The sequence below is a fragment of the Drosophila simulans genome, chromosome 2L, assembly GCF_016746395.2.
Source record: "Drosophila simulans strain w501 chromosome 2L, Prin_Dsim_3.1, whole genome shotgun sequence".
In the NCBI taxonomy this organism is placed as follows: Eukaryota; Metazoa; Arthropoda; class Insecta; order Diptera; family Drosophilidae; genus Drosophila; species Drosophila simulans.
The window spans coordinates 13,521,154-13,546,885 of record NC_052520.2 but is presented as its reverse complement, the minus strand read 5'-3'; the positions used below and the strand labels follow the sequence as shown (position 1 = coordinate 13,546,885).

The 25,732-nt window shown below is 43.3% G+C and overlaps 2 protein-coding genes across 8 annotated transcripts in view; one reads left to right on the top strand and one right to left on the bottom strand.

Moving 5' to 3' along the window:
- LOC6732237 (hemicentin-1) overlaps nt 1-25,732 on the top strand; it is a 40,256-nt gene that overhangs the window by 1,608 nt on the left and 12,916 nt on the right. For 2 of the 6 annotated variants that reach the window (XM_039296738.2, XM_016178302.3), the window contains exons 2-5: nt 1,521-1,714; nt 25,127-25,168; nt 25,369-25,574; nt 25,644-25,709. In XM_039296738.2, the coding sequence (XP_039152672.1) occupies nt 1,549-1,714; nt 25,127-25,168; nt 25,369-25,574; nt 25,644-25,709 (480 nt within the window). In that variant the 5' untranslated portion in view covers nt 1,521-1,548. Of the gene's footprint in view, nt 1-1,456; nt 1,715-23,531; nt 24,438-25,126; nt 25,169-25,368; nt 25,575-25,643; nt 25,710-25,732 lie in introns of those variants that run through there. The other 4 variants (XM_039296702.2, XM_039296835.2, XM_039296801.2 and 1 more) reach the window with 4 other exon arrangements.
- On the bottom strand, nt 4,892-7,278 carry LOC6732238 (glycerol-3-phosphate dehydrogenase, mitochondrial). 2 transcript variants are annotated; one of them, XM_002079331.3, is made up of 2 exons: nt 6,594-7,275; nt 4,892-6,540 (listed from the first exon to the last, which is right to left on the bottom strand). In XM_002079331.3, the coding sequence occupies exons 1-2, from the start codon at nt 7,110-7,112 to the stop codon at nt 5,041-5,043; spliced, it is 2,019 nt and encodes a 672-aa protein (XP_002079367.1). In that variant the 5' UTR covers nt 7,113-7,275; the 3' UTR covers nt 4,892-5,040. The 2 variants fall into 2 exon arrangements, with proteins under 2 accessions (XP_002079367.1, XP_016024919.1); XM_016180110.2 differs by having other exon boundaries at nt 6,453-6,518; nt 6,594-7,278.

Genomic DNA, 25,732 nt, shown 5'->3' with positions numbered 1-25,732 from the left:
TTTGTGTCTCTATACCGGACGCTTTAATATTAAAAGCGTTTAAAATTTTCGTATATTTTCGTCGCCATTGTTCCGTGTTCTGGTTGATGCCCCGAAACGAAAAAAAAAAACATAAAAAAAGTGGCGGATTCCCTCACCCTGCGATATCCGCAATCCCTTTGTTGGGAGATTGGAATAAAATAAGAGGCGCTTGTTGCACCGCTGTGGGGCAGCAACGCTAACAAGCTTTGTTATGTTGCGCCATCCGACCGTCGCACTTGCTTTCGAGTTTGCGTTTGAGTTTGCTCAACGTTTTGCCAACTGTGCGAGAAAGTCGCCCGCAGCGTCGGAAGCGGAAACGGAAGTGTTGCCATTGCCATTTTGCTGGCATCGCCGTTGCATTTTTGGTACGTTCCGCTTCCCGTTTGTGTCAGTGCTGTGATGGCGATATTGTTTTTGCCATGCCTCTTCGATCATACTCCTTTCTGGCTTTCCGCCTGTGAAATGTTGCCTGCCACTGTCCTTTTTGCCTCGACTGGTGAAAAAAAGTGGGAGCACAAAAGTTTCTGACAGGTGGTTTGTGTGTTACGTGTTTGCTGTTTACTTTGTGTAATCATTTCATTTGTCAGACTTGATTTGCCAGCGAACACAGCGTTGACAGCTTGACGTTGCAAATTGAGATTTTGAGGAAAGTAAACTCACGGGTCCGCAGCAAGGCATTCCTGCGATATCCAGAAATCCAATTGAAAAACTTTGAAATTTGTACAGAAAAGCAATCGAAAGTTTTACGGAATAAAATTCATTACATTTCCAATCAAATTTACATGACTTACGTTTAAATTATCCTTTTACTGTTATGTTTCTAATTGATAGTTTGTCATTTTTAAAAATTTATATTCTAAACCTTCCCTTTAAGTTTGAATGAAAAACGTCCCTCTTTGTGTAAGATTTGCCTGCACAAACAAAAGGTTAAAGGCCAAAGTTAAATTAATGTTGAATTTCCGCCGACAAATCAAATTACTGTCTGCGTGCTGTCTGAAGATATTTAATCCGGCTGAGCCGAAGCCTTAAATGCTTCAAATTAACGCACAGGCAATGAATTTCGACGGTACCGTGGAGTGAGGACTCAAAACTCAAAGTAAAGCAAACAAACTTGGCTCGAAGTCAGAAGTCAAAAGGCCGTGGCCCAAACTATGTTAGGAAAAATGCCTGTAAACAGCAGCAGCAAATCACTCCACGCATCCGGATCCGCGTTCGGATTTTGACTTTGGGGCCGAGGACCCCAGTTAAGTGGTGGCAAGCTGGCTGCTCGTCATCGTCATGGGGCCACCCAGTCAGTCATCATCATAATCGCCATCATGACACTCCATTTCAATCGCCGTTGGTGTTGATTACAGCCCCCTTGTTGTTGCTGTTGATTACGCGACGTTTAAGTGATTAAAGGTGAAAACATTTGACGGCCAGTGAATATCCAGCTTGAACATTTGGCAACATTTTGTAGCCGTAGTGTTGAACTCTTTCCGTTACATTAACCGTTGCAGAAGAAGAAAATTAAGTTAAAGGATTTGCATGGCCATGGCAGGACCCCACCGCCTGCCACGCCCACATACACGCCGCCGCTTCCGCCCACAGGCGGAGTTTAACGTCCGGCAGTTGGCCATCACGATAATAGCCACTGCCGCGGTTACCATGCTGATGACAGCCACGCCCACACTCGCCGAAATCCCCTCAAAGGGTAAGTGCTTTGATAATTTAATGAGACACTCTTGATGGGCTTCTTAGTTTGATTGATTGATTGACTGATGAACCGAGCGGGGGAAGTCGAAGTATAGTGACAATAGAGGAACTTATTTTTACTCTGAAGACCAAGTGATATTTTACAGGGTTTCAATATAAGCTAATTAAAATAATTGAGCACTTGCAAAACGTTATTTCTATTGGGGCTAAAAAGCTGGTGGAATCTATTTAAGCTGCCTAAGTATATATGAAAAATAATTTAAAAATTAGTAATAAATCAGCGAAATAATATGTGTATAGCTGATTAAGTTAGTAAGTTCTCAACGCTAATGATTCTTGGGTGTTTGCAAAAGTTTTCTTTCCATAAATGACTCAAACTTAAGGGGACCATTATGTGTGCAGTATATTATCAAAAAGATCTTCATTGAATATTCCAAAAGAAAAATATTTTTATTGATATCGATTAAAATTTAAAATCTTTAAAAGGCTGCATTTTAATCCTCCTTTGGCCAAGCCTGTGCTACAGTTACAGGTAAAACAACTTTCTTTTATTAAAACTTAATGGACCTCGATATTTGGATCTGCCCAGAAAAATGTGTGTGCCATTAAAAGCAATTTCGGAAGAGAAAATAATTTCAGTTTTTGTTCGCTGCTGCTTTGCCTAGTTTTCCTGCCTTTTCAAAAGGTTGTTCACATCCAATTGGCCAAGAACAAAAATTGCACATATTTGAAATATTTATGAAAACAATTTTCCATTTTCATCCGGCCGTGCGGAAGGGGGGAGTGTTTTATTTGCATATTTGTGAAATTTATCTTTGGCTAAGCAAACGGAGAGGCCGACAGATACGGCGTAGAAAACGCTCAAGGATATTTTGTGACATAATCAAATATGCTTTAAGCCAGAGCCAACAACTCAACCCTTTTGAAGTCGCTGCCAACAAAATGAATGAACTGCAGATAAAAGATGTTGGCCCCTGCCACGTCATGCTATTTCAGTTGTTTCCTCACATACACACATACATATATGCATTGTGCAGATATTTTACAGAAACATTTTCCACCCGTTCGTTCCCCAAGGGGGGAAGGAAATTTTCTTATTTCCATCTTATGCCTTCTATTTTATGAGCATGGAAATGCAAATGCTTACAAGACGTTTAACATGTCACCTGCGGGCAGAAAGACACTCCGCAAAATGCTCTCCACACTTATCTGACAGTTGTGCATCTTTGGCCTTCGCCTTTTCCATTCGGCAAACGTATAAAATACACATTTGTTTGCCTTACCATGTTTGTCACTTATCGTTTGAACCAATGTTTTGCAGCTGAGTGCCATTTCCCCGGCCACCGACTTTCCCATTTCCACTTCAACTCGGCTCGAGATAGCTATGCTTGCGTGTATTTGGAGATATATTATGATTTTATGCATGGTTTGCCCAAGAATAACTATTTTCGCAATGCTGGAAATATGAAAAAGTTCCATTGCAAGTTCGCACTTTATTTGGCTAGATGGAAACTGCCTGAATGCAGCCGTGTATGCAAGTGGCAAAAATAATTGAATAACATGGCAAAGGGATCTTTCAAATATATTATTATTGGCTCGCATACTTCAAAAATTGGTTAAAAATATATAGAGATGTAAGAAGTTTTTTTTTATGTTTTTAAAAACGAATTCATGCTTTATTGCATTTCCTGGTATATGTATTAATAACTTCATAACACAACTTTTGCATTTACGCGGTGTTTTTCACACCTACTAAATTTTCCTTTGCAAGATCTCAATCTCTACTTTATTCTCAGCTGCCGCTGTGATTTTTACACCAGAAGTACTACAGCATTTTTATGACACACTATTTTCCTCTTATTTCCGATTGTCGCCTCCCATTACATTCAGAATTTTATGGCGGCTCTTCCGCTATACGTTCCCTATGCTTCTTATTTTCGCCATTTTAAGGCGTTATTTCTCATTTAATACGTTTTTTTGGTACCCGCTAATGTCCTTGACTGGTATTTTTGAAGCCAACAGGACGAAGGGCTCCCTTTTGCAAATCGCTGGCAAGGATTCTTATTATTATGGGCTCGCGTGTGCATCGCCTGCATTTTAGCCTATTACTTACTTCCTCCGACTGCTGCCCGAAACTTATTAAAATTCTTCGACGCCGCAGTGGCTGTTGCAGAAAGGGGAAATGAAGCGAAGCAGGCGTTGGCCACACTGGCAAACCGACCATTGGTGTGGGCATTGCAATTTATGCTTGAAGTTTCAAGAAATTCCCCAAATAGTTTCGCGTGCTTGAAATTATTAACTCTACTAATCAGCATAAAAATGCGGCCGAAAAAAAAACTGCAGGTTTTTGTTACAAAAGTGAGGCGAAAAGTGAAAGTGTTCTGACTTCGGCCAGCTAATAGTTTTATTTAATTCAGTAGGAAATTTTGCGCGTGATTTCACGTAAGGTTTTCCCAACCGTCATTCAAATGAAGTGCATAAATGATGTGTGAGTATTTGATGTCCAGCCTGTCGAGCAAATCCGTGAAAAGGAATAATTTTTGTTACTATTGCATAATGCTGCTATTTAAAAATGATAATAAATAAGACTTCAGTGGTAAATTTTCATTTAATTTTATTGTTAACTTCGACGCTCTTTAAAAATGGGGCCATAAAAACCCCATTTACATGGCTAACGAGCTGTGGCAGGAAAAATGAGCTACTTACAAAATGCCACCCACAAGCGTACTCACATTTTCCAACCCCAATCAGCCAATAAATAAAAAGCAATATATGAACGATAAGCGTATTCGAAGAATAGCAAACAAGAAGAAATGGTTTTTGGGCTTCAATAACAATAATTCAAAATTATCGCCCCCAATATGACAAAAACACTAATTTATAAAAACAAATGACAAACGAAGATTAAAATAAATTTATGAAAGCTGTGGCAGGGCTCAAATGAAAAATCGATGCATCATTATTTAATTTGCTAAAACAACTCAAAAAGGAAAATTGTGGAAAACTAATACAGATCAGGATCAGGATCTTCTGCATGATCCTAGATAATCAGAAACTAACAATATCGCAAAATACCATAACGTCTATGGGTATCAAGAATTTAATAGATGATTAACTATGGATGGGATCTACTGTAGATGTGGATATGATCTACAGTAGTAGTAATAGTAATAAAGTGCCATTTTATTTAAAACTGTTGTTCCGAACTTTATTTAATGGTATAGAAAGACCCACACGCAACGAAACGTTGGCTATTTAAAAATTTCACCATATGAATTTGTTGCGCCAAGTGCTAGTTAACGCTTTTTGTCCGATGTCAACCGATTAGCGTCCGAGTCCATAACTAAAGCTCGTCATAAGGGGCAAGAACATGCTAGACATGGATCTATGTTGGACCAAGGGATGAATGCAAATCTTCCTTGATATTTCCATCGAGTAGCTCCTGGCCCCCTTGCGAACTGCAGCCCGACAGCAACATCCCTCCGAGGAGCCCTTCTTTTTCGGCTTGCTCTTGCTGGTGCTCCTGGGTTGGACTATTGATCCCAGACCCATTTGGCGCACCAGAAACTCCTGGGCCGCCACCATCTGCTCCTTTTGCTCATCCTCATCCCAACCCTTTTCCGCGGCCATGATCTTGAGAATTTTGGGCAGCATGTGTAGCGTGGCGGCCGCATCCACGAAGGCTATGCGCAACCGTCGTGCGATGATGTCCACAAGGGTGCAGGCGTACTCGTTTCGCATGGCATACTGAATCTCTGCCTCTATATATGGGAAGCTCGGATGAAGGCGCTTCTTCATATCAGGAGCCTGAGAGAACAAAGCATGTCCATTGTACCCATAGGAATCGGAAATATGATGCGCCACGTCCATGGGCACACCGTAGTCCTGCACGAATTCCAGCGGCAGCATGCAACACCATGATTCGGCTCCGTCTAACTTCAAGTCCTGTGTCCAACTGGAGGTCACGTGATCGTCGCATAGTCCACAAGATTTAATTGCCAAATCCACGGCATCGGCTGCCATTACGCGGTAACTGCTCCATCGACCGCCGGCCAGCGTGATAAGACCGTCGGGACTAACCTCGATCATGTAGCTATTGAGCGGTGTTCCACGCTTGTCATCATCATTCTCTTTGTCGGTTGGACAGCTCACACTGGCCTTGATGGCCGTCCAGGCACTAAGGACGTGGCAGCGTCCCAGCTCCACGCAGGGATCCATCCTTTTCTTGGCTGCTTCTAGAAGACAGTCCACGTCATCTGGTTCGGGAGTGGGACTTCCACGGCTAGACACTTCATCCAGGTCCACCTCGCGACTGCCTAGAACCATGTGGTTCTCAAACGGTACCATATAAACAGTGAGATCATCATTTTTCTGAGCTGGACTCAACAAACCGTAGTGTCCGGAACCAAAATAGCGAGGCAGGGATACTTGGGTTTCCAGAGTGGGCAAGAGAATCGGTGCGGTTCCCTCCTTGTCCATCTGCCGGATGGCATCAGTGCTGGAGCCAGTGGCATTGATCACAGCCTTGGACTGAATGTAGAACTGCTCGCAGGAGATTCTGTCCTTAACGCTTACAACTCGGCAGCAGCCCTCCTGTGGCATAATCTCCACCACCTCCATGTGGTTGCCCACATTGGCGCCCAGGGCCACCGCGGTCATCACCAATGCAACGCACATCCGGGCATCGTCTACCTGACCATCATAGTAGACGACACCACCGCGAAGCCCATCGGTTTTTAGCAGCGGAAACTCATACATGGTGGCCTCCCTGGAGATGATGTGCGATCCACGGATATTGGAGGCTGCAGATATCCAGTCATAAACCTTGGAACATAACTTTAATACTTCTGGCAACCAGTCTCAGCTCGCCAACCTACCTTCAATCCCAGCCAGGTGCAGGGCATCTGCAAAAAACTGTAGATGGGTATGATCATGGGCTGTATGCGGTTCAGATGCGGAGCGTTCTTCAGCATGGTCACCCGTTCGCTCATCATTTGCAGCATAATGTACAGCTGCTCGACATCCTTCTCCCGGAGGGCAGTGCCCAGATATGAACCACTGCCATCGATCAGCTTACTGGTTCGTGAACTAGAGCCACTTGCAAAATCCTCTGCCTCGATTAAGGCTGTTTTAAGACCACGACACGCTGCGTCTACAGCACAACCACAACCCACGGCTCCTCCTCCGATCACCAGGACGTCGAACTCCTCGGCCTTTAGTGCATTTACGTGCTCCGCGCGAGATGGTACCACCTTCATTGTGCAACAGTGGTTTCCGCGAACTTTAACCCTGCTCCGCTGATAGGTGTTAGACGATAAGAAGGCCTGGCTCAAAAGCTGACGATGCTCGCTAAGATGAACAGCACTTTGCGCCAGGATGGCGCCCAACTTGGACATAGTTAATCGGACCTTTAATTGAAGGCAACACAACAAAAATTTCGAATTTCGAGGGGTCGCGCCGTTTTCCAAACGCTTCCCAAATTTTCGAAAAATATTCAAAAAGGTATACAAACAGAAGGTTTTAAAAGGCTTGTGTCATTCTGTTAGGGCAGCCCTCTCAAACCTACTTTGTTAGAGACTTAATTTGTTTTTAAATGCCAACAGGAATTAATCGCTTTTTTTTAATTCCTAACAATATCTACTGTATATCTTTCTAAAATCTAAACCTTTCTTATTCACCATTCAATCATGAATTTAAATGTGCTCATTTAATTGCCTGAAAAACTTCGTTGAACCCTTTGGCGAGCAGAAAGCCCTGTACACGTTTAAAATTCAATAAAAATTTGAAAACATTGTAATTGAGCGACGTTGCGCCCCCGCCCAAAGCCAATTAAAATTAATGAAAATTATAGATATGCGGCTTGTCGCCTCGCCGGCTTCCTCTGCACCTGGGCGAAAAGGTGTCGGGCTGTCACAGTTTCTGACAATTTAAACTCGTGACTGGCAGACGCGAGGGGGAGAAAATTACAATGCTTAGCACATTAAGGTTGGAAAATTTAATTACATGCGATGGCGATGGCGAAATGTGGGGGAAACGGGTAAAAAGCTCGCCACTTTTCGATGGACAATTGCGGGGGGCGTTGGCCAATGCTTACCTGGGGCAGATACAGTAGCACCGCCCACCCACGTTTGTGCCACAATATTAATGCTCTTGGCAGCGAATCCCAGGAGATGGGTGCTCCGGTCTGACACGGCCCGCGTCTAATGAGTTTGTTTAAGTAATTTCAATTCATTTGTTAATTTTCAACTATTGTCTCTCTATTGACTCTATTAATGTGCCCGGGGTCTGTGTCTGTCCATCAGCCTGTCATTCCGTCACTCAGAGCCGAAGTGTTGGCCATCGGGTTCGTTTGAATGTTTACCCAACTGAATGAGTGAATGAATGTCCTGTGGGAATGCGGTGCTTTTGACTTTGGCGTGCCCACGACCGACATTGTCCTTTTGTCATTGGAATGGTCATTAATACTGTGCCTCGGCATAGATCAACTTTCGATTGGATGGCTGATTGCCCGCATTAACATTCGATTGTCATCGAGGAAGACGGTTTTTGGTTTTGGTTTTGAATTCCGTAGAAATCAGTTCAATGTATGAAATAGTTAAGTAAAAGAAACGCTAAATAAGTTACTGCATAACTTTCGATGAGTTAAAAGACCAGCATGAAATAAAATTTAAATTTATTGAATTATATACTTTATATTAGCTTTTTCTGAGGTGGTGTTCAACTTCTTTATTACAACTATCAGTTGCTTAGATTTAAACGAGTAACTAATGATCGGATTTTCTTACCACTTTGAGTCCTGCCAAAATGGTTTCGCTAATCTTTAGCTGCCGTTCAACAACTTTAGATAAATCTTCCGGATCTTGTTAAAAAGTTAAATTTGGTTGACCATATTAGGGTCTTATCCTTCCTGCCCCTCTTTGGGCCCTCGAAGAGGAGCAACAAGAACGGCGCCCGAGGCCTTCTAAATACAAATTTCCGGTGTAAGCCACACAACAAACCTGACCTAAAGCCCCCCTTTCCCACCTTCCCCCGCGCAGACGACCATGTTGGCCCTCCTCCAAAGTTGCCTGCTGAAACCAGGCGACCGCCACGCCCCGGCACTTTGTTACATTTCGTTACCTCGCCAAAGTGCCTCAACACATTCGGCGGGATACGGCGTGGCCTTGTTGTTTCCTGTTCACCTTACCAGCTGGTCCACCCACCGACTTTCCACCCCCTTTCCTGGTTGCAACTGGCTTTGTTTTGCGGCTCGCTGTTGCTGGCGTGTGGCTCACCTTTTTTTTTTGGACTTCGCCGCCCAAAACAACCTGCCACCACCACCCACCGCCCAGTTGGTCTACGGGCATTATTGCAGCTATAAAGTCAGTGCCTTGAACTTTTCCTCTGGCTGTTTTTGTTTTGTCCGTTGTTCTTTTGGTCCGGCTTTTCTTTCCTTTTTTTTTTTAATTCAAGCTCTCTTTTTGTCGCCTTATTGCCATTGAAGTTTGTTTTTTATGGCCTGGCCGAGCTTGACAATAAGCACGGCGGCGGCAAAACTTTTCCACTTCTCATTTATTATTACGCTCGACAATTGCTGTTGTTGTTGTTGTTGTCCTGACAACCGAGCGACAGAAATTGTCGTTTGTCCATGTTGCCTTCCTTCGACAGCAAACGAAAGCTAGGAAAAAATCTAGAAAAATCGCTGTGAAAAATACAACAAACAGCTGGGCGGTGCAAATGCAAACAGGCGTACAAAAATTCATCTAAAATGTGTTAAAAAAAATCCTGGCAAAAAGAGCAAAAAACGAGAATTAAAATAATTCAAAATAAACGATTTGTTGCGCTTCGGCTGGCAATCAGCGAGGTGTTAAGTGGCCCAAATTGTCTGACAACAAGGTGCTTTCTTTAAGACCCGCCCCTCAAACATTTTACACAATTTTGAATATATTTTTGCCAACTTTATTGGTGAACGTTTTGATTTATAAGGACAAATGGAAATGGCTTCGTTTGGTCAATGCTAGATGTAATTCTTCGGCCTCAGGTGCGCTGAACAGCTTTATTAAATTTGTAACATAACATAACATTTTTTGCCACATTTTTTGATATATTACAGCTAGAAACAAATATAAAACTCCTAGCATATTTTTTCCCTTTAATCAGCAAAATTCCAGCCGAAAGTCCTTTTCAATTGCCAGGAATTGAGCCTAATTTAGCTGTTGTATTTCTGTGTATTGTGGCATAATTGAGTTGCGCACGCACGAGGCAAGGTCCGCCAATCCAAGAAAAGTGGAGGGGAAATGCTTTCTCTGTCAGATGCTCGAGCTGGTTGGGTCGTGTATAAAGGCGCTAATTTGTAGCAATTAGTTTGGCACTCGGCCATGGCAACAGCATTGGGATGGCGACTGGGCTTGGCCAAAACGAGATGCCATAAATAGTCACACAGAACGCAGGACACTGTGCGGAATTCGGCATATGGCACGCAGCGAGTACTTTTCAAAAGGACATTTGATAACAATTGAACAAACGTCACGAGGGCAGCCAGGCGTTTAAAGCGAGTAAATGTGACACATTTTCAGCGGCATGACATCAATTAAATTTATACCTTTTCTGTCACCCAGAAAAACACGCAGTGTCTGTGCCACATGAAAATATTTTATTTTTATAGCTGCCTTTTCATTACTCAGTAGGCAAAAGACAGCATATACTGAATGTATTTAATCTGCCGTCGTTGATTGCAAAATTTAATTTAAGTGCCTTGCTGTTTAATGTGGATCGATCGTTGTTTGCCAATATGGTTATTTTTGCATTTAAAAATTGTTATCAATATGATTTTTGTATGAAAAATGATACGTTATCGGAAAAATAGTGTCAGTTCTTAATTGTTGAAGTATTATTAATCACATATTTTTTTGTACGACTGGTATTTAAATTTACATATGTTTTTAAAAAATAACTATTTATTTGGCTGAGTTTGTATTCGCATTCTTGTGTCTGGCAATCTTTTCCAAATGCAGAGTAAGGGTATCGCCGAGTCGTTGCTGCTTCCATTTAGTTTCCCCTTTTTATCCTTTAGCTTGCCCCCATGTCTCAGCAATTGTTGTTCCCCTTGTTGTAGGCAACACTATTTGTGTCATGCAACAATGTAATTGCCACTGTCGTTGTCATTTCCGCTGGACACACGTTTCAACGACAGGAAAAAAGGCCAGGCTAGGAGAAAGGGAAAAAGCATTAAAGATATTGCAGGGAAAGGTCCTGCGGATGGGCGGGAATGTGAGAAAGTTGGGCGTGGCAGCCGTGCGGCGGAAGGAAGTGAGTTGTAGGTCGGCCATTGTGCAGTTATGCGGTGAGCAAGTCGTATTGTGGCGCCCTTTGGTCCCACCAAGGGCTAACGGGGGGGTAAATGTCCTGGCCAATTGTCAGAGGCGCGGGCCATGTTAAGTTGAAAATAATAGACGTGGACATGGCTGTCATGCTGTCAGTCGAAGACGATGTGCGCCGGACACTAATCGATGTGGACAAATTGCAAAGGTTGCAGGCTTAGCCACCCACCCATCTGCCCATAAACCAGCTTTATCCTCCGCCTTACCTTTGGCTCCCTGGAAATTAATGGCTCAATGAGGCAGGACATTAGCTGCTTGTTTGCCCCCAGGAGGGATTTTTAATTGCTGCCTGGGTGGTCATTCTGTGGTCGCTCCATTTATTTGTGTTCCCCACAAGCACCAGGTTCAACTCCTGCGGTTGACCTTTCCCCCCCAACCATCGATTATCCACTGCGATACCTGTACCTCTCCCCGTTTTAGCCCGCATTTGCCTTTTTAGCCGTGCTACAGTAAACTTGCGGTTGCCCAGAGCATCGCACTTGCACTCCATACCAACCAACCACTTTGAACCCATCAATGTGGCCTCCACATCACCATGTTTGATAAATAGCCCGAGGGTGCGGTTTATTTAAATTCACTGGCTGTGAATGAAGTCAAGCGATGGCTTCTAAATTACGGGATACTTAACTTACTAATGGCTATTCTATAGTAGGTATTAAAAGAACACTGATAGTTAAGATAATCAGCTAATGCAACAGATATCCATAGTGATTATCACTAAGTATGTATATATAGAAAAATATCTTTAATATTAAAGATTTTAAATAACGATAAATGATTTAATAAACCACATTTTTCCTTTTGTTTTCAGGTAAGTTCGTGTCCACATCGATATTTAATTTTGGCTGCCCGTCAGTAAGTTTTACCATTTTGTTATTAACCAAAAGCTGCACACAACCGACTGCTATTAAACTCTAAAACGCACAACTTTGTTCCATCGGAAAAGTTTTCTATTTCAATTTGTGTGTTTCAGTTTGAAGCAGTGAAAGCATTGGCCATCCACAAATGGCCAACACCTCCACTTTTGTAGAATCCGTGCTCCCGGCACCGGGCACCGGGCACCTGGATCCTCGCTTCCTGCCTCCCGTCTCCTGATACTGGCCACATTCGACACTTTATCACCTGGTTGGACACTGGCATTCAATGGATCGTGCTTTTCCACACGGCCATAACATTTAATGGCGCTCCGCTTAACGCTTGTAAACACGTCGGGGCAATCAGAGTCCTGGCCACGCCCCCGCATTGTATATGTGCGCCGGACTATTCGGGGAAATTCGGTTGGGTGAACCGGGGGAGGGAGGGCAGTGAAAGTTTGGATTTCTTTTCACAAATTATGCCCACCGGGCATGCTAATTTCACTTTGGCTTTTGGCCCTGTAAAAGTCTACAATTACGGCTAATAGCTGGCTGCTAAAATCAAATGCAGCAGCCCATTCATTATTGCTAATTGCGGTAACCAGTTGGCGTCCGTATTATTACAAATTAACAAATCACTTAGTCGCTGAAGGCAAACTCAAGTCTCTGAAAACAACGAAATTAATTAACCAACTTATTCAACTTTAACGATTTGGGGCAAAGAATCTGGAGCGCACTTAATTTGAGCTTTTGGCGAAAAATTATAAAAGCGGAAGGCAAACTAAGAGTTTGTCTGATAGACAAGGTGTATACCGTGCTTTCCTAATTTTAAATTAATATCCTAAATATATAAATGCTTCTAATAGCATATAGCATTAACAAGCGACCAATATCTTAACATAAAATTTTAGAGTAATTCATAATAATAAAAATTTATTGTCGCTCGCCGTCGCCAAATCCCATCATTACCATATTCGTGGCCGAAAGGATGTAAGGGCCTATAGAAATCGGCCAAGTTGCCATTAGGCCTTAACGCTTCGCTTAGCCCGTTATGGGAGCTGATGTTCATTGGCACAAAAGTTTTCAGTTTTCGGCTGGCGGCAGTTCTCCTCGTTCCGAAAGCAATTATCCTCGGGGAAGTGTATTCGACTTAATTGATTTTCCTGCCGGCAGTCGGTACGGTTTTAAAAGGATTTTAATAAGCGCATTGGGAATGCCTGGCTGTGGGCGTCGGTCTATATATGTATATGTTCGTATATCCTTTGTCTAAGGGTCCGCCTTTTGTGTTCCGTCCTCTATCCTTTCGCATGAAAAGTTCAGCGCGCATTTAGATAACAACATTTCGTCGGCTTTTTCACACTTTTGCCTTCCATTTCGGGGCTAAGTAAATTTTGCAGCCGGACGTGCCGAGGTCCTGAGGCCAAGGACCCGTGGAAGGCTGAGGATTTGGTAGGTTGAAGTTCAACCGGGTCCTGCTATATGTCGCTGGCTATTTGACCGGAAGTTAAGCGGCCTTTTTCTGGACGACTCGTTCACTAAGCAGACGTCTAAGGCGATTCGGGTTAAGTGTTTTGTGTGCACCAGCTTGTACTTTAAATACAATTGGAAAATTGTGTTTATTTAATTGTCCGGAAAGGCATTTAGTTACGGTTCCTTGCTATCTGCAAACACTTTAGTTTTCGCACTTTATGGGCCATGTACATATATCGTATTCAATTAAAGTGATTATGGATATAAGCGTGCCATATGTGTTGTCCATATTGTCCAGGCTTCAGCTAATGTTAATATGTGAAGTAAAATGTAATTAAAGTTATTGCATAGAAACACATTTTTCGACTTCTTCATAAAGATAACCCTTTTCGAGGGACTGAAATTCATGAATTCTGGCCTCCGACTTTACCAGCTTTCCGAGTAACATTCCCATTCATTTGCCGCACATGGTGGGTGCAAATTTTGTGCAGGACTCATCCCATCTAACCAAGCTCCCCTTCGGCGCCTTTCGTCTATGTTAATTTCGCATGGATCTATGACCATGGCGCCTCTCATGTTTTTTGATGATGAAGAGGTTTCCAGCATGGAGCCAAAAACAACAAGAGCACCCACAAAAAAACAACTCCAAAATTACGGGTATTTTTTTTTCAGACGCATCCTGCATTTGAGGCTGGAGCAAGGGCCTCCACTGGCGAATGCGACGGAGATGGCCGAAAAGCAATAACAATAACGACCACATGCACGGCCCACAGTTTCCACCAGTTTCCCGATTTTCCCTGCGCCCCAGTCTCGCTTTATTTTCTGTTTTCCTGCTCGGTTTGATGAACTTGCCAGCGCGGAAAAGACGGGGAAAATGGAGTTGCCTTCGGTTCGGCAATTGCCGCTGCCTGGCTTCGATTGTTTTTATAGATGATTTTGATGATGTTGATGGGAAAGGGTATGATGAGGTGGTAGACATGGATGATTTTGTGTGATGGCATTACATTGTGGGGAAACCCATTCTGTTGTGATTTCGTTAATAGAAAATGTAATTGCTGTTATTGATATTTTTACAGACCCTAGACAACGGCTGTGATTTTCAATGGGATTACGATTACAGAGGTTGAAGTAGGAAGTCGAAAGATATGTTTAAATTTCCTGCTCCATCAGATCAAACTTGTAGTTTAAAAGGCATTTTTTCAGTCGTTTAAATGGCCTTTATGACTTTTAACTTCGCCACCATAAAGACCAATTTAAGGTGAGTGGTTTTTGGTAGCCAATAGACACCTGGGAGACCAGCAGACGACAGCGATACCTGGCCTTGTGGTTAACCACACAAGCCATGGAATTCCAGACACAGACCAACACAGTCGGACACGGACTGAAATTTGCATGCGCACATCCAGAGAGCCAGGAGTCAGTGGAGCATAGGTTTCCTTTTTCTCCTGCTTGTCAATCAGTTCATCGACTGCCAGACTTTCATGACATTTTGATTGACTAGACAGACGAAAAATAGAAGGAGCACGGAACAGAGTCAAGCGATTGTTGCCCCACAATTGAGCTTTAAGTGCAGCGAATTTAATGGAGCAATAGAAATCGCTTAACGTTTGGGATGGCTGGCTAATTACGTTAATACACTTGAAAAAGTCGAAAGTCAAAGCGAAGCTCATCAATAATTACAAAGGAGCAGGAAATGCCGAACTGTGGAAAGTGGAAATCGAAATCGAACTGGAACTGGGACTGGGACTCCTAGACACGAACGCCACTCCGAGCTCTTGTCGAGCTTTTAGTTGGGCAAAGTCAAATGTTGGCTACACCATAAACACATCAATCTTAATTAGAATCCGACATCGCAGTGCCTTGGCACAAATCGAGAGTGAAGTTTCCAGGTTTCAGCCAATTTACCGAGAATTCTTTGCCAGAGGATCCAATTTCTCTGCCACCCACATCAATTGAAAACTAATTGCAGGTGTTGTTTTCTTTGATTCGCCCTTCGAAAAGCCAGCAGTGCGTAAATATTGTTGTTGCATTAAAAGTCAGAAACAGAACAATTAGGTAATTGTACGAAATGAAGTGCTCAATTGAAGGATCGAGTTAGTTAAGCTTTTAGAAAGATTCATCCATATCTGGATGAGTGCAACTATGACCGACTGAGGCAGCTTGGAAATGTGCGTCCTTCACATTCCATTTCCGAAATGGAAAATAAGAATTCAGATACAGATGCTGGTAATAACCCAGTGGAGATACCGAAACATAGTTGGGGAAAGTGCCCAAAATGCTTGGACTTTTGCTCGAGCTTGGCCATCTGGCCAGACATTTAGCACTCCAGGGATAAAGTTTCATTAGGAGCAGACCAGTACGGAGATGCACAAGTAAGATGCGGTATGGTAGAGACCAAAATTCTGGGCAGAGCAGATGGAGCCGACACCCCAACTATCATGTATGCTGCACTTCACTGCAAATAGCACTTGAGGCTTATGACACTGCCACCAGACCAGTTCCAGTGCCTCACAGTTTCCGCACATCGCCTCCAAGCCCGTGCACCCTGACCCCAAGTCAACTCCCCTCCATTCATGCTACCCTCCATTCGCCGCCACTTCACTTCAAGTGCATGTGAAACCGCAGTTGAAAGGCATTTATTGTACCTGCCATTGTTGTTGGGCTTGTAGATGCAGCTCAGACTGTGGTAAGCCCTCCGGTCCGCCCATCTACCACCCACCCGTTGGGCTCACAAAAATACTGGGCTCACTCTCATGAATGCCAATGCATGCAGGACTCATAAAAAGACGGCGGCTCAAGGGATGGCAGCGTGAGCTTAAGGCTCACGAAGCGCGTGACGAAAGTCACGACAAATTAATGTTCAAAAACTAAAAAACTATATAATTCAATAAATTAGAATCTTAGTTCATATATTTTAAAATCTTGAATATCCCAACTGTAGCTTAGATTTTCACAGCACTCTTTTCGCTTTCCTAATTAAAGCTCTCCCTTCACGAGATCATCTCCACCACTGCTGCGTCTTTTTGTGGGTTAGGCATTTGCTAAACGACCCTAGTTAACCTCCAGGCCAAATAATTTGCATCAAGCACTTGCACCAGTACCATTACCATTACCATTGCAAAAACTTTGCCAAAGAAGCCATGCTCAGAATCTGGCTGTGCCCTCGGGCATAATATGTTTCACTCCCTTTGCTTGAGCATCCTTCGTTGGCTGCTTGCTTATTTTAGTTATGGCATTTGGTGAATTTTGGCCAAGTTTACAAGATTATGCGCTTAGTGGTTGCCTTAACATGAATTCAAATGGAGCACCTCAAACTTCCATTCCGGGCGTGTTGAAAACTTTCTCGGCGAGGTGCAAAACGAATCTGGGCTAGCACGCATTCTGCCTGGGGAGTAATTAAATAGCAAACTCTTTTTTCTGACGAGTGTGCTAAGAAGTGGTGCTTATAAATTGGCTGTTATCTTTGGCCAGAGATACGCACTCTGATACCACGGACAACTTGACTGGTTGACTTCGAAATACGGACAACCAACAGGCTGCATTCGTCAATGCTGGTAGTCGAACATGAACAATTTATGGAATTTATTAAATTGGTCAAGAGGCTGCCATTGTTTGGCTACAATGACCCTCGGGATACGGCAGCCGAAACCAAGACAAACAAACAAACAAACAACGAGCATTTCTCGCACACGGCCAAGGAAATCTTTTCTTCGTCTTTTCACTCTCACTTTTCCGGATGGGCCGCACGGCAAACACTTGGGAAAATTTATGACAATGAGCCAACAACTGTGAGTGGTCATAATATAAATAACAAGTGGGGCAAGTCTGCAAAGGGGCGTTTCGTGGGCGTGGCCTGTGCGTAACTGGTAACTGACCGTGGCAAAGTGTTGTTTTATGTGTGCAAGTGTGTGTGTGTGTGTGGGGGGAGTTAAGGAAAAGCGAGCGCTTAAGCGATTCAACGGCCCATTGTGCTTGATTGAAGAGGGAATCCCGGAGCGAGCGAGTTGCTGAGAGATGGCTAAAGGGATTTCCCGTTTGTGTGTGCGGCACATGAGCCTGCAATTGGGAAATTATGCTCCCAGGACGCACTGAGCCGAGGAGGAGCTGCGAGAGCAAAGTGAAAAGCCAACTGCTTGACTTTCTGGCCTTCGCCACCTCAGTCAGTCAGTCTGCAGGCGGGTGGTCGTCAGCCCATTCCCAGCCACTCTCCAGATTGGAGTCAAGTTGGCCACATTCATTTTTTATGACCGCTGTGGCCGCCGGGCTCTTCGGCGACAGCCTGTTGAAATTTAAGACAATTTAAGTTAAACGGTTTGAGTCGAATGAAAAATGCTCCTTTCCCTTACCAAACATTTCGTAAGTTATAGCTTCACCATACTCCAAGTATACAGATAAATTATTTATACCTTGCATATTTTACTTAAACGATATTTATTGAGGGGTTACAGCAATAAATAGCCAACTTCTCGTTAACATTTAAATATTTGCTTAAAGCATTGCGAGTAAATAGGAACACAAGATTCTGCAACTCCCCTTGTTTTTTAATTACCTAACGAACTTCACTTAGCTTGTTCAACGCGGAATCCCTCAAAGACATTTAAACAGATGTCGCTAAGATGAAGGGAGAAAATTTACATTTGTCTTCAGCGAAGGCAACTGGCCGCTAAATAAAAAGCCAAAGAGTTTGCCACAAAATGACTGAATAATTCAACGAATGTCCTGCCAACATTTTAATTTAAGTTTGCGCTTCGACGGTCCCCAAGATAAGAAATTTTGCGTAGAAACGGGTGCGGGTGGAGCTGGTTGTATTTATTTACACTTTGCTGGCCGCCAAATGACGGCCACAAAAATTAATAGAAAAGTTTCCCCAAACGACACTCGGCAAACAGCAACGGAGACGCGAGGCGGAAAGAACAAATTATGCAGCAATTTCATTTTGATATTTTTGTCAACACAGGATGAAAGGATGTTAATGTAAATGACTGCCCCCCAAAGAATCCCGCAAAAAAGGGGGGAAAACGAAAAACTTTTAATAATGTCTCAAAAGGCGCACATTTTTTCCCCTTTTTTTGTTTTTTTTTTGCGGACTTCGGCAGCGGAAAAGGGAGTGGCCACAAACTCTTGTTCACACTTCATTTATAATTCTGGGACGGAACGGCCAAGGCCTTTTGTTGTGATCCAGTCCCTAATTATTATTTCCACGAATTCTGGCGAGTAAATTATGTTTACGATTGCATGCTGGGCACCGGCGGTCTTGACTTGCCCACATTAATGCAATCCCATTCGTTTTTATATCGCCATAGAAGTTTTTCTGTCCGCGCCGTTTTCTTGGCTTTCTTCGGTTTTATGGTCTACTTAAAGCAGCTCGGATGAAACTTTTCCCAACCCAGACGTGCCAAGGCTTATATTAAAGACTAAGAAATCCGTGTCAGTCCTTAATCTTTAAATTAAAGTGAAGAGTTAAATTTTTACTTAAATCAAAATATAAATACTTTCCTTTTAAAAGATGTATTCTTTTTAAATACTTAAAATTAGAACCAACAAAATTTCAATTTACTTAACTCACCTGACTTTAACCGACATTTGTTGATAAAGCCACAAGCGCCAGAGTTCTATTTAATTACGAATCGAAACAATGCCTTTAACCACCTGCAGCGATATGAATAAATTTGAATATTTATCTCATTAAATTGAGTCAGCCCAATTTACACCTATTTCCAGCAAAATCGTTGCCCAACTCGAACCACAGAATGCCATTTTCCCCGCAATCCCAAATCCAAGGCATATGTTAACTGTCTGTACGTGCCAGACTGAAAGTGGCGACTTTATGTCTGGGAAAATGGCTTCATTTCAGTTCCATTTTCCTGCTCCCTGCTCCCTGCCCCTGTCCCCTTTACCATTATCCACCCGCCCCCCTGTGACCGCTCATTCTGACTGTCGACATATCTTAATTCCCATAACCAGGCGAAAGGCTGCATGAATTTCAAATTCAATTTGGCGCATTTTACATAATTTATTAAACAAAAGGCTCAACGGCAGAACAACAACACAGCGACAGGCGTAAGAGCAGCTGAGCGTTTTATTGCATGAGCGACGGCTAACAAGGCACTTGTGTGTATGTATTAATGCGGTGTGTGGGGGGAAGGTGGGTGGTGTGGCAATGGTGTGCGAGCGGGGCAAGCGTGGCTTTTTACATAAATAATTTAGGTGTGAAGATTAAATCGTTGCGATATGGCTGAAATTGTTGACAACTTAATTTGTGAAGTGGTTTCTGCGGCCGGAAATGTTTGCCCGGAAATTCACTTCGTGGCCTCTTCTGCTCGCCCAGAAGTATGCAACAAACAATGATTTTAATGGCGAATCAAAAATGATCGAACACAACACTCGCCACTTGAGGCACGCAAGTGCACCGCCATCTCCGGAAGATAACACGGCGCATACGTAATCTGCCCGGAAAAAGCGAGTAAGGCCAATTGAATTATTGAAAAATTATTCAACTCGCAGTGAACGGAAGGGAATGGCAGGCATAAAGTGCATTTCTCGACGCGTGAGTGTGTGAAATATTGCCTGAATTATGCAGCAGACTCACAAGTTGAATTCACTGCTGCCGCCTGTCGATTGCTGCACTTGACACAACTCGACATCTTCCCCCGTTGCACCGCCTTTCCGCTTGCCTGGCTGCAGTTTAATTGCCGTCATCTGTTTGTTAATTGCTGCATAATTGTTTGAAATAAATTCACTTACGACTCGTTTCGCTCCGTTGTTCGCTCATTTCACTCCGTTCGCTCCTTTCGCTCCTTTCGCCCAACTTTCGGTGGCAAGATGTCGCCAGTCGTCGAAGCGCTGACATATGGGGCGTATGAGTAATGCACTGCACAGTGTCGGCCACTTTTGATGGTCATGCAATTTGCATGCCGTTTAATTTCCCGCTGTCACATCGCCCAGTTGAGTGAGTGCCTTTTGAGCAGGAGAACGAACTGAGTGAGTGACAGCCGCATGTTTAATTCAAGAATTTGAGGACTTTGTTGCACCTGAAAATTCTCAATCTTTATTGAACTCTGATAACTTCTGTTCAATAATGCTTTGAATCTACTTTAATAATTAAACGGTCCCTTTAAGTCATACTCCTACCACTTTAAGTGAGCAAACCGCAATTATAAACGCATAGTTTCACCTGCCCGTAATCCATTCAACTGCGTTTGTCACACTCATTTATTAAAACGTTAAGCGCAATTTAAGCGTAGCTGCTGTCAGGTGACTGAAGCCATGGCCAACACCTAAAGGACCCCCTCAACCACTATGCTGCAGCAGAGTCCTTGTGTTCCTGGAACATAAGTCGTAGGGGGAAGTTGGCAGATCCGTGGATCCGGATCCGTACTCTGCTGGCTGGCATGTTTTATGTTTTCGCTCACTTTCCGACACATTTTCGCACATATTTTGTTTTTATTTGCAGCATGCTTCAGGAGGGGCGGGAAAAGCCGAGTCGAGCTGTTGCAGCTGCCAACGCCACTCCAGCTGGACCCTGATTCTCAGTCCTTTGCCTTCGTGTCGTTATGAATAATGAGTTTTCTTACTGCAGTGCAATCTTCGCACTTGCTCTTGGCCGACTCTCGATTTAATTAAAGTTCTTAATGAGTTTTTCGGATCGCGTCATCGATCAGGTTGAATCCGGAATTGAACCATTGTCTTGTCGGCGAACAAGTAACTCGTTACACAGACTAAGCATTTTGGCAGCAAGACACACAATAAGTATCCTCCTAACATGTGTACTTCGGGTTCACTTCGAGTTCATTTGTCTGCCAAGTTGGCGAAATGCACTTTTGCCGCATCCCCAGTTCGTTGTGCGGTCTCCTCTGTTTTCTCTGAATATATAACTACATATATTGTCGGGTAGATATTTGCTTTGCATTCTTAGACACTTTTTCGTACACCTCCTCCCTCAACTCGCTTTGCTCAAATTCACAGCATTCTGCCGCTTGGGTTTTCTGTGTCGGATTTTGTGGGAATCTGCTTGGTATTTCCTCTATGACAAAAAGTAAACAATTTGCACAAAGCATTCCATATGCTGCCAGCTATACTCGTAGTATGCATTCCTGATTAACAGTTGCTAACCTGTTGGGTTTGTCGAATAGTTCTTGTTTATTTCACGCTAAGGAATATTCAAAAATGTGCGAAGAAATGTTGTTAAACAGGATTTTTGTACAATACTAAAAGGTTTGGTAAAATATGTTCTTAAAACATAAGTTTAGATTAGCTGTGTAGCAACCCAGTTATCAGTCAGTTTGATTATTAACATAGGTAATTGTACTGACACCAAATATTTAAGATTTGCTTACCTTTCTTGCCATATTAAATTACACATGTAGGCTCAAACGCCTTTGCAGTAATGTAATCGTCTCTAATGTTTAAGCAATTGGTAATCAAAATTTAATACAATCAACTAGTTTCGCATCTTAGGCTTTAAGGTAAATAGGCCCCAGAGCCTTCGGTCATCTTATTAGGCACCCGCACACTCGCATTCGCATTCACATTCACAGTTGGGTGTTGGGCGATAAAGGCGGCTCAGAGGGTCTGAGTTGCCAGTTAATTGCATAATGAGCGAGAGCCGGCATTTAATCAGCTCGTTTGTCAACAAAGTGCAAGTATAATCAGTTTGTGGAACATTCTCACGGCTTGTGGTATGGCAATAGAGCTCGGCGCAGAAGATTTCCTCGCCTTATCAATCCCCGAACTAATTACGTATACGCAATGTGATTATAAGCTCGCCGCTTGTTAGGCTGCTTTGGTGGCAAGGGAATGCACGAGTGGTTAAGTGGGTGCTCGTAATGGGCCGCCAAGAGTCCTTAGCCAGGGATATAAGCCACAATAATGACCCGCACAAGGAGCATCTGCGATACGAACCAAAAAGAATGTGCTCGTTGTCCAAATATTTGTTGACATATTGCGGATTTAAAATGATTTGTGGCTGCCAATCCCCGGGAATTAAACAAATACATTTGAATAATGGCAAGCAATCAGCAAACAAAACGCAAGACTGATTGCCTGCAATAAAAGTGGACCATAAAAAGCGATAACATCATATTTATAAGCGCCTTCCAGACCCACGTCCTGGCTATAGGCCCTCCCAAGGCGCCGGCAAGCGTTGAAAGCGATTATATGCGTAAATATAAAAATGGCAGAAAGACAAATAAACGACAATAAACGGCCGGCAGAAGTATTTCTCCAGTTTTACCCCTCCGCCATCCAAGGACATCCCAAGCCAAATAAACGGAAAAAATGGCCAACAAAAAAGATGGGCCCATAAAAAGGGAAACGGAAGGAAAGCTCAGCAAAGACCTAAGCAGCTTACAGTGGGCAGAAAAATAATAACATGTGGTCACTAGCGTTTTTAAAGGAACTCAATTTTAATTTTAGTCCAAGCATAAAAGACTTAAAAATGTCAAACAATATCTAAGCTTTTGTAAAAACTAAACAAAACCTATCCGATTAGTTGATATTTATGGGTATTTAGAATTGATAAAGAACTGGCTATGAACTTCGAGCGCTTTATCAAATGTCCACGAATTTTTTTGAATGGCCAAAACTTGTGTCATGCTACCTAATTTTTACTGGAATAATTGCTTTATGCACCCACTGTATCCGCAGTTTATTTGCGGGCATTGTCGAAAATCGAGTAGGCGGCACGTCTTGGCAAAAGTTTTCTTTTGTGTGTGTCCTTTGTTTATGACGACCATTTGGTTTGCGGAGGCCGTCGAGATTAGGCCAGCGGATGGGAAGGTGGAATCTCCTTTCGGCCAGGCTAACCACCCATTGCCACAACCTGTAATCCGTCTTACCACTAAACCGTTCAATATCCGGGAAACAACTGCAGTGCATAATGGATGCTCGCACTTAAAGTTTATACACCAGAGTTGCATCGAATGCATTTCTTAAATCGCAAAATTTAAATTTAGCCTTGAATGTTGTTTTTATTTCATAGAGGATGCTCGTATTTAAGAGAATTTAGAAAGTAACGAACTATTACATTTTATTACATGCAGATAACTACTTTTGTGCTATTTTAGGGACTTCTCAAATTTTCTAGTTTGCGTATAGTGTTCGGCATCAAAATCGAGCTTAAGCGCACAGGATGGGCTCATTGAAAGTGGCTGGCACTTTTCAGCTCGGACATTTCCCGGTGCGTTTTGTTTGCACAAAGTTCAAAAGGCAGTTTAGGCTGCGGGAAAGGGAACCTGCCGCCGTCGAGCCTGACAAATTGAATGGTTGCCCGCGTTTGCACAAAGAGGCCAATGGGTGTAGGTGGACCCAGGACAAATAGAATCCGGTCGCCGGATCGTGAATAGAGCTCTGGAGCTCCGACTGATTGACTGGTGTCCAGGGGCCAGAGTACAGAGTCCAGAGTCGAGAATGGAAAGTCCAGGGCTGTGTGCCACGTGAGCCATGTTGACACACAGCAGCTAAATAACAAATTAAAGGAAAAAAACATAATCACGAATGCAAGGGGTAAGCGCAGTCAAATGGGGTTCATTTTACATTGCCAAAATGCGAGAGAATAGCGGGTGCTGTGTCCTGCAGGATTGAGGCCAAAGGAGTCAGGGACAAATCTCAGTGGCGATAAAAAGGTGCTCATTAAATAGCAAAGGAAAAGTGAAACAGCATTCGAATGGAAAGCGAAAAGCTGCCGAGTGCAACCTGTCATGCTCAACTATGGAAAAACTTTTGCTATATAAGAATGAAAGCAGGAAAAACCGGCAGCTAAGCTGTACGAAAAACGTGCTAAAACGTAAATCAACAGCGAAAATCGTGTTGAGCATTTTTTCGTAGCTGAAAAGGCATAAACAGCAGCTGCTCCGGGGGAACTGAAGTTGAAAAGTGCCCGAGGAAAATTCAGATGGACGGGGGAAATGGGGAAAGTGGTGGGAAAATCGGGGGCGGTAAGCCAATGGCCAGTGGCAGGAAACGGTAGCAGTTGTCCTGCTGGCAAAGGAAGACGGGCTAAAGTGAACGTAATTCAATATGCGGCACCGTGTTAAAAGCTGTAAAAATGCTTAAGCGTTTTTCAATTTACCCGGTTTTATGTTACGGACATCGCTCGTCGAGCTCTTCAAGGCGAATGCGATTTGCTTTTGCTGCTGGCTCAAATTTCCCGAACTCATTTGTAAAGTGTCTGGCATGGCCATAAAAATAAAAAAAAGGTTGAAGATGAATAGCCCAATATTTCCGATATTGCAAATAACAGTCGCAAACAAATTTGACTTCTCTGCCATCGGGACGAAAATGTGGAACGTAACATTACTAGTTTTGCAGTTTGCTGCAAGTTTTTATTGGAAAATTTCCCTGCCAACACCTTTCACCTTTTTTGGCACAATTATTTCCTGCCATTCTCGAACAGTAAAAGTTTCCGCTGCAGCTGCGGAGAATGAGTAAAAAGTGCCAACGCAGCCAGAAACAATTAAACTTGAACTTTTGTCATAGAACGAGTGCAATAAATGAAACTAAAAACAAAAATCTGAAAGCGCAGCCGGAATTTCTGTCGTATCAGCAAAACACGACGACAGACACAATTTCCGTCCTGTCTTCTGTCCACGACCAAGTTTTTTGGCTGGCCTGGCTAATTAATTTTTGTTTATTACCCCTTTGGAGTGAGCAGCCGAAATGTCGTTGCAGAAGTGAAATTAAATTAATTAAATGTCCTAACACTCTCCATTTCGTTTATTTCGCTTGCAGGCAAGCACACGCGACTGGACACCCAGCAGACGGCACAGGAAGGTAATTAATACGCTCCCATTTCTTCTGTTTTTCGAGCGTCACACGGGACGTATGCGCAATGTGCCGCAGTGCAGCGGACACAGGATGCTAGGAAAATGTCCGTCCCTTCTCTCTTTTGCCAGCGGCAAGGTCCCAGGGAACTGAAAAGGACTAAGTAAACAAAATAAACTATCTGTTTCACCCCGTGTTTATCCTTGCAGATTCCGACTTTCCACGATTCGCGGAACCCATTGCCAATGTCACCGTTTCCGTGGGTCGAGATGCCCTAATGGCATGTGTGGTGGAGAACCTCAAGGGCTACAAGGTGGCCTGGGTGCGGGTGGACACGCAGACGATCCTATCCATTCATCACAACGTGATCTCGCAGAACAGCCGCATCAGCCTGACCTACAATGACCATCGATCGGTGGGCATTACTGCAAAATTAATAAGTTAAATTTTAGTTACATTTTAAAACAATATTTCATTTTTGCAGTGGTACTTGCACATCAAGGAGGTTGAGGAGACGGATCGCGGCTGGTACATGTGCCAAGTGAACACGGTGAGCTCAAGTGGCCTAAGTAA

What these genes read in the sequence shown, in the direction of transcription:
- LOC6732238 (XM_002079331.3), bottom strand. Translation starts at nt 7,112, where the DNA reads ATGTCCAAGTTGGGCGCCATCCTGGCGCAAAGTGCTGTTCATCTTAGC. An exon ending in GCACCTGGCTGGGATTGAAG is followed by an intron (nt 6,541 to 6,593) that starts GTAGGTTGGCGA and finishes TTATGTTCCAAG; the next exon opens with GTTTATGACTGGATATCTGC.